The sequence below is a fragment of the Halyomorpha halys genome, unplaced genomic scaffold, assembly GCF_000696795.3.
Source record: "Halyomorpha halys isolate HHAL.00 unplaced genomic scaffold, Hhal_1.1 Scaffold1124.1, whole genome shotgun sequence".
NCBI lineage: Eukaryota > Metazoa > Arthropoda > Insecta > Hemiptera > Pentatomidae > Halyomorpha > Halyomorpha halys.
The window spans coordinates 521,478-530,631 of NW_027108426.1; the positions used below are offsets into that span (position 1 = coordinate 521,478).

The 9,154-nt window shown below is 32.1% G+C and overlaps 1 protein-coding gene across 1 annotated transcript in view; it reads left to right on the top strand.

The window, feature by feature from the left end:
- fz (frizzled) overlaps window positions 1-4,266 on the top strand; it is a 181,744-nt gene extending 177,478 nt beyond the window's left edge. Inside the window, exon 2 of the mRNA XM_014432833.3 lies at window positions 1,583-4,266. Coding sequence (XP_014288319.1) covers window positions 1,583-2,121 — 539 coding nt within the window. The 3' untranslated portion in view covers window positions 2,122-4,266. The remainder of the gene's footprint in view (window positions 1-1,582) is intronic.
- Window positions 4,267-9,154: the final 4,888 nt, after the last annotated feature.

Consider the following 9,154-nt stretch of genomic DNA (forward strand, 5'->3'; position numbering starts at 1 on the left):
TTATCAATTTTTTATCATTTATGATTTAATTCAATATTTTGTACAATTCTAAATTTGTTTGTATACTATTCCTTTTCAATTGTATGTTACTCTATATGGTGTTGTTATCTCTTTTGTTCTGTAGCCTAGATGAAGACCTGAAACTCAGGTCGAAACGTCGGCATAAAATAAATAAATATGGTTTTGTTTATTTATGTTGTTCTTTGCTGACCGCACCCCCCGTCAAACTTCTTCAAGCATTTTACGTTATACTTTATTTTCAAAAACCTTAAGGCGCTGTTCTTTTCATTGTGTAAGATATGTCTCTATCTAACTTCTTTGTGTGAGATACCTATCTCCTTGTTCAAATGAATTCTCTGCAATATCATTGAAATTCCTCTCGTTCCTTACAGCTAACCATATATTTTGTTTTATCCGTATTTATTTCGAGATCTAGTTCCTTACTGGAGTTTATCAGCGTGGTTGTATTTAGGTCTATAGTTGCTTTGTCCTCACCCAATAACACAAAATCATCAGCGTACCCAATAACCGGTATATTACCAATGTCAAACCATTTTCGAGTATTCATCACACTATTAATAACGCATTCTAGTGCTCGTTTAAATACGATTTTAAACTCCACCGAAGCTAGAACTTCTCAGAATAATGATTACCGATTCGTACCTTATTAAACGGTTTGGCCATGTACATCCATTCTAGATTTACTTACTTCTTTGATTCTATCGAAATATTATACACCTTCTGGCGGTCAATAGAATCATAAGCTTCAATTTTTACAGCTCAATTTATTTTATACTACGAGTATAATAGAATGCATCAAACAGAATATAAGAAATATAGACATTAAGGATCATAATATAATTCAGTCGAATTTGAACGGACCTAGGGTTGGAGTAGCTCAGTGAGTAATGCACTGTGCTCTACCAAGCTCGAGTTCAAGTAAAGTTAAACGAATAATTGTTTCATTTTCAATTTTCGAAAAGAACTCTTTACTTCATGTAAAAACCTGCAAGTTTAAACGCTGTCTTAGCCTATTCCTTATCAGATCGTCTCACTCAACCATTGGTGTAGTTTCAGTGGTTTCTTGTCATACTCTTTAGACAAAACCCTTCTTGGAATGTTGTATTGGTTTTATTTTTTATTATTGTTGCTCGGTTCTAGTTGAAAAGAACCCAATTATAGGTGTGTTTGGTGTTAAAATATTTTGAAGTTAAGTATGGACACAAAACAAACATGACACCACATATTCCAAACAATGTTCCCTGAATTATTGATTATTTATTGGTTTGGTTATTTTATTTTTTGTTACATTACACAGATAAATATGCTTTGTTCAGTTTCAATTTGTATTTGTATGTTTGTAGTAATTTTGTTAAGTTAGATTAATTTATGGTAGAGTTTATAAAACTCTATATAACTAACTATAACTAAATATAATTTATATTATAAATATAAATGGTAGAGTTTTCAAATATATTACTCTATTCATACTACATTTACAAATACTAATATTTTATATGTATATAACCTAGTCTAACTTTATTTGACATTCCGTTACTAATCTATTTCTTTCTGTTTACAGGTGACGTCCTCACTGGAGTGTGCTATGTCGGCCTCTGGGATGTGGAGACATTGAGATCATTCGTGCTGGCCCCTCTATTCGTCTACTTGGTCCTGGGCACAATCTTCCTCTTGGCCGGCTTCGTATCTCTCTTCAGGATCCGGACTGTCATGAAGCATGACGGTACCAAGACGGACAAGTTGGAGAAGCTGATGATCCGGATCGGGGTGTTCTCCGTAATGTACACGGTTCCAGCTTTGGTGGTACTGGCCTGCCTGGCTTACGAACAGGCCTACATGGACCACTGGATGCTCACCTGGAACATGGAGATGTGCGCCAAGCCTGGACAACACACTGCCTACTCTATCCCCTGCCCCGTGGGCGAGCGTGCTAAGGGTCTTGGCCGGAAACCGGAGTTCGAGCTCTTCATGATCAAGTATCTTGGGGCCATGGTCGTCGGAATCACTTCCTCCTTTTGGATATGGTCAGGGAAGACCCTTGCCTCTTGGAGGAAGGTTTTCGACAGGATCCGGGGGCGGCGTTCGGAGGCCTATGTATGAGATAAGCCTTCGGCCGCTATTCCTATGACAGCGGTCGAGGTTAAAGATACGTGAAGTTGCAAGTTGCCCACGATGGACTGCTTCTATTGGATGTAGGTGTTCTCAAAGCTTCGTCGACTAACTTGCCTTTAACGTTTTATTGTTGCCTAATGCCATAGATTTGGCCATAAGTGTGTTTATCTAACAATTCTGTGCGGCCTGTGTATAGAACCATGAGAACTGATCAGGCTCAGCCTCGAGTCCTGATAACCTGTGATAATTATAAACTGTTGTGGGTTTCTTTGGGATAGCCATGGATCCCTTGAAACCGTAAGTTACCTTGAAGCATTTTCAAACAAGAAATCTCAATTGTGTAAGGTAAACGATACCTCTTAATATTCGGTTGTCATCTACTCAGTTGTTAAGAACCAGCAATTCTGGCTCTCCATGTTTTCCTGTATAAATGTTAATTGTAAAAAACATAAAATTTTAAATATTTACTGAAGTGCTTATAAGGGAAAACGGTTGTTTTTTCCTTGTACCTCACTAAATGCTCATTAGCTGATATTATTATGTGTTAGCTATATTTGTTTTTAAGATATTTTCTTTGTCACCTATTTGATATTCAGTCAAAACAGATTTTTCTTTGTCTTCCGAGTAATATTTTAATTTAAAAAAATAATGTATTTTTATCAATCATTATAAATTTGACACATTTAATAACAGAGTAGTGCATAATTTGACATGAATTTATAACTGAATGTACAAGACATATGCATTGTTTATATTTAATTCTTCATAAGTATAGATTATATTTTAACAGATTGAGAAATTGATTTTAAAATATTTTTAAATGTCGCTTTTGTATTAATAAAAAATACTATTTTTTTTTATAAAGTACTTTTATAGGACTGTTTGGGTATTTATCTTTCATAATTATTTACTGAAATATCGTTTTACATTTTACGCTTAATGTTGTGTTTTTATTTTAGTTTTTGGATTAATTAGTGTTTTTCACTGTTGATTACATTTATTAAAAAATATTTTAACTTCATGTTTGTGACTTTGTTCTTATGTTAATTAATTTACAATGTTGTATGAATATATTGTTACTAACAAGTGCTTTTACGTAGCAGGGTTACGTATGTTCATCAAGCACACGTTTTTTATATTTATGATTACTATTTCTGTGCTTTTTGTAAATATTGTAAATTGTATTTTGTCATATATCGTATTCAAACAAGTTAGTACAAAAAAAAAACATAAAAAAAAGAATGTAAAGTCAGAAATGGATCCAAAACGTCATCTGACGTACGACTGATGTAAATAGTTCTGTAGTTGTACATATTTAGTACTTTCAATTTCAATCTCTTGTAAATATAAATTATTTCAAACTGATTGTCGATGGTGCCCTCTTGTAAACAAAAAAATATCTTATGCACTTTGTTGAATGTGTGATAGGTTTTGTATTTTTGTCTTATCTTGCACAACGTTAGTTTACCAGATCAGAAATTGTTGATTGAGAAAAATTGTGAATTTTAAATGAACGTGTTACCAAATCATTGTTGTTTAAATTTATAATAGAATAAAAATTTTGTAATTTGATTTAAAACTTGAAAGATTTTCCCATAATAGAGCGCTCTACATACAGATCAATTTTAATAAATGTATCAATTTTTAATTTATACTTTGGAATTCATCCAGATATAGTTGTTTTAATTGCTAGTTCTTAATGAACTTTTAGGATTTGGATATTACTTTTTGAATTTTGACAATGTGCTCTGATGGCAATGAAAATGGCATGAGAATATTTTTATTGACCTATTTGTGACAGGGGGTATTGTGTTAAATTTTTAATATGTTTCATCTAAACTGTTAATTGTTAATCGGTTCTTTTTCTGTAAATAATAACAAAACCAAATTGTATAATTTGTAATTAAAGTCAAGAGCTGTTGTAAAAAAAATTAATAAAATAAAATATATTAATATTTTTATATGCCTGGTCGAACCAGTGTAAGGGTGGAATATGTCAATCAAAAGATGGTGCTCCATTTATTTTGTATATTATAAAATAAATAAAGAAATTATTTTTGAATTCATGAATTTCATGTATCGATATCAAATTGTTTTCAGATGATTGAATACAATAAATTATTATTGTGCAAAGATTTTCTTATTTATCTATTGAACCCCCAATTCTCCTAAAACATTAAACATGTAATTTAATACATGTTAAAGAGTGAAGCAAGGAAAGGTTCAAGTTATCAATTATGTTTTCAGAAGGTAAGTTTTTTTTCACTGCCAAATATTGTTCCTTAAATTTTCATCCTACATCAAATTTACTTAATGTATTTTTATGTAAATACATTTTTAAATAGCAATAAATAAATAAAATAATAACCACTTTTTTTTTCTATGGCATTTCATTTTTATTATTGGCTAATTCGTCATTTAATTTATTGGTCAATTAATAAATTTAATTTTCTTTAAAAATCAAGTAGTTTCATGTTTTAAATAATTTATTTAGTCTTATTTAATATCCAACAGGCGTTTTATAGCCAGTTTACAGGAGTTTGGCCATAACCCTACTCTTTTTCCAAGGAAAAGTGAAGCCCTAAAGGCCACGCCCTCGGAGTGTAAACATACGTTGAGGTAAAAAGGAATGCTCGCCGTTGTAATCTAAAATGAAAGAGTACGAGCCCATCACTAGTTGCCTTCTGTTTCAGTTTAGATTAAAAATGAGCATTCCTATTAACCTCAACGTAAACCTTCCTTTCGTGGGCGTGATCTTTTTTGCTTTTGAAGAAAGAAGGGCAATGCCTAGATTAGGGAAGGTGGATAAGAATGATATTTAAATATTTACCTATTGTATTAAATTATTTTTTTGCACAGAAGACACGCGGCACAGGTAAGTTAACTTTAGCTCATCCTTTTCCTAACATGTTCTTTATTTTCAACATCTCTTGCCATTCTGTCAGAAGGTGTAGAGGATCGTTCACTAATCTCTCACAAATATTATTTACTCAGCTCAAAGCTATGATTTAAATAAAGAAAATTTCGAAAAGAATTTGTCTAGTGTGTGAGAAAAATGATTAAATCTCCTCGGGCTTACAGAAGATAAAAACAACTTGTTTGGTTACATCCAAGGAATTTATTCTAGATATTTTGAAACGAATTACTCTTTTACTAAGTTTATCTTTAGCATATTTTCCGATGTTATTAGAAATGTGATGTGTGATGTAGGTGTTACAGTACCTAGTACACGCAGTAGTATTGTATAGTATACAGTGTAGTATTTACCTCATCAGTATAGGTGAGTACTGGGAAAATATAAAACTTAGTCCATAGAAAACTAGTAATTATCTAGGCTTTAAAGTAATTGTGGACAAAGGAAAATATATGGTTAGCTGCAGAAACGGAATGATTATGGAAATATAGACATAGGAGGAAATATATTTGAACCGGTAGGAAGATTTAAGTATTTATGGGCTATCACATTGAAGGTGTAAATAAATATGTAAGAATTAGAAAGTTTTTTTTTTAAGAACTAATTAGTTTAGGATTGTCAATAGAAAATTACAAGAATGACTGAAGAGGTGCTGTACTCGCTAATAACATTCATCCCGCTTCTTCAAGAGAGCTAGGGCTTTATTGAAAATTCGTGGTCCGTTGATATTGTCGTCTGTTTTACCATTATTTGTATTTTTGAATAAATATTTGATGTGTTTGATTTTACTAATTGTTCCCTTTATACAGAATTCTAAAATATAATTTAAAAAAATTATATTTCTATATTTAAATATGAAAGAATACGAAGGTTTTTTTTTTATGAAAAATGGGTTTGAGAATGTCAACAGGAATGACTAAACAGATGCTGAACTCGCTAATTTCGTTTATCTCACTTCTTCAAGAACAACAGTTATATAATAAATTCATTGTCCGTTTATATTGTCACTGGTTCTATTATTTTTCGTATTTTTAAATAAATATTCGAAGTGTTTCATTTTAAAGTTATTTCGTTCATGCAGAATTCTAAACTATAATTTAAAAAAATCAATATTAGAATTATATTTAAATGAAGATAATATTTCTCAAAATATATATATATATCGATAAAATGAAATATATGGTTAGCAGTAGAAACTGTAACAATTTCGTTTATGTAGACAGGAAATTTTAACAGGTAAAGAGATTCAAGTATTTTTAGATTTAAGTTCAGGTTTAGATCAATTTACTTGATGTGTATATATTTATACAGTTGTAAATATCAATAAATAAATTATTAAAAAAAAAAAAGGTTTAGATCTTAGATAAAACTTAAGATTTAAGTTTTTATTTAATGAACCGATGAGCAAATGGAGGTGGAAAAAATTAAATAATTATTTATTAATTTCATTTATGGCTTCACTTTTTTTTGCAGGGGAGTGGGGCTATGCCACCCCTGGTCTCAGCGAAGGGAGTTTTTTTTGTAAGGAAGAGTAAGATAATTTGATAATGATAATAAAAGTTTAAGTACTAAATAAGAAATGATAAGATGGCGCATACGCTGTACTCGCAAATTTGATTGGTCCCACTTCTTCCAAAATAATTCAATATCTTTATTGCGAATTCCTCCCCGCTCACCAGTGTATCAATGTGCACTTTGCGCCCTTGATCCTTCATATACAGTGTACAATATAAATAAAACCTTTAAATACCGATGGTAGAAAAAGGATACCAACCTCAACTAACATTCCGTGTACCTATTTTCCTTTTTCCTATGATTATGGAGGGTACGGAAAAAAAAAATGAAAATTCCTGGTCGGGTTATATTCCTCTTCTTCACTTCTGTGTTTCGTTTGAACTAAAGGTGGCAAATACTTTTTATTTACAAATTTTGAAATTGCTTGCGCTTAGCTCGGACCTTAAACATACTTTTCTTTTTTGCTTAGCTGTTCAGAAACTTATAAGTTAGGATTTACATAACTATTACTCTTTCTAATGTTTTTTACGGATTCGAAACGTAGCCTTTTACACTAAGGGAGAAACAGCGCCTTAAGGTTTTTTAAAATATTCGGAGAGATACATTAAGTTTTCAGGGAGATGTAAGTTATTTCCAATATCTTTCCGGGCAATACTTAATTACTTATTATATACACAAAGAAATACAACATAAGTTAGTCAATCTGGTACGGATGTGCATTACCGAAACGTGTAATAAAGGTCGAATCGGTAATTATTATGCTGAGAAGTTAAGAGGTTCGGTGGGGTTTAAAACAAGGCGATTCTTTATCCCCCATCTTATTTAATCTTGCATTAGAATAGGTTATTATTATTGTAATGCCTGCCGAACAGGATTTAACTTTAGGTGGTAAAATACCCACGCTTGGGTATGTTGGTGATTTGTCATAATTGGGTGAGGACAAGGAAACTATAAAACTAAATACAACTGCGTTGTTAAAAAACGACGGGCTAATATACCAGAGGTAGACCAAAGCGTAGGTGGGAGGATTGTATCAAGACTGTTCTGGTAGACTTGGGTTTGGAGGGTTGTCATTGGGTGTAGGCAGAGATTAGTGCTGTATTCATCGAATCTTCGGATTATTTAAGCCTTTATTGTTAATATTATCTGCATGAAGTATAATAAATTTTATTCTCAAGTTATTTTTATAAGTAACAAATGAGAAACCTCTAAGTTTTATTACTGGTATCGGATATAATGGAATAAAAAAAAGTACAATTACTATCCCTAGTTTGATTCGTGAGCTGAGGGCGGCGGATGTGAAGGTTCTGCTATAAATAGAGAAATAAATCGTAAACATGACTCATCTTTATAGTTGGTCGTAAAATAGATCTATCAGTCGATCGCCTGTCCTTTGATAGCAGCCTAGTGTCTTCTTTTTATCGTGGAAATATTTATTGATACGAGGTCTCATGTGGTCAGCATCTGTTAGTCCAGATAATAACTGCTCCCCTCGTACCAAAACACATAGCAGGTGTTTATATCCAGCTGTCTTACAAACATTCTTGTTTTCATCTGTACCTTTAAAAAAAGTAAAATATGTATACACAATTTTTACATTTTCTTTATTTTTGATTCATATTATTTTTTTAAGCACAGTTTAAAGTATAAATTATGACATGGAAATGGAGACGATCTTCTCAGACCTTGAGAATTATTTAAATCCATTATCAGTAAATACTGACTTTTTATATGCGTCAAAATGATAGACACAGTAAATTAATCCTCTAGAGTTGAACTCGTTGAAATACCATTTCTATTTAAGTGCAGTGTTGAATTTGTTTCAAAAAAACGTTTGAGTTCTTCACTCCACAAAGATGGGATGAGTTGTAGGGAAATCAAGCAAGGGTTTTTCATCGGTCGCGAAGTTTATTCGGCACAGGAGACATGGAACCCACCGTTCTACTGGGAGGCAGCCCCCTGCTTTGACATTACCAGAGAAACGGAATATTCTTCGATTCGCATCCAACTCTTGTAAAATATCAAGAGCAATTGCTGAGGAAGCTGGAGTTCAAAACAAAACTAAGGAATGTCCAAAGATGATTAAAAAAGTTGTGTTCTTGTTTTCCAGCAAGTTAACGCCCCAATACATTCAGCAAAAGTTATTAAAGACTTGCTTGCTGGCAAAAAAATTGCCGAATTAGACTGGCCAACTGTCTCCCCCGACCCGAACATTATCGAAAATATTTGGGGAACTCATTTAAGAACGGTGTGCTCTGAGTCAAGACAGTTCGGAACAATCGAGAATTTGATATCCGCAATTCTGGCTTCATGGGAACAATTATCTCAAGAAACAATAAAAAAATTGTATGATTCATTACCAGCCAGAATTTTTGAAGTAATAAATGGAGGTGGAAAGGCCACGAAGGATTAAAATGAGTTTTATTTATTCTTACCTGCGAGCGTGTCTAACATTTTGACGGGCCTTACTTAATTATTAATTTATTTTTCATATTAATTAACTTTAATATGAAAAAAATGTATATATTTTTGGCTTGAGGACCAAAATACAAACAGGCTGCTGATTAACTACAGGTGAGTGATAGATTACTT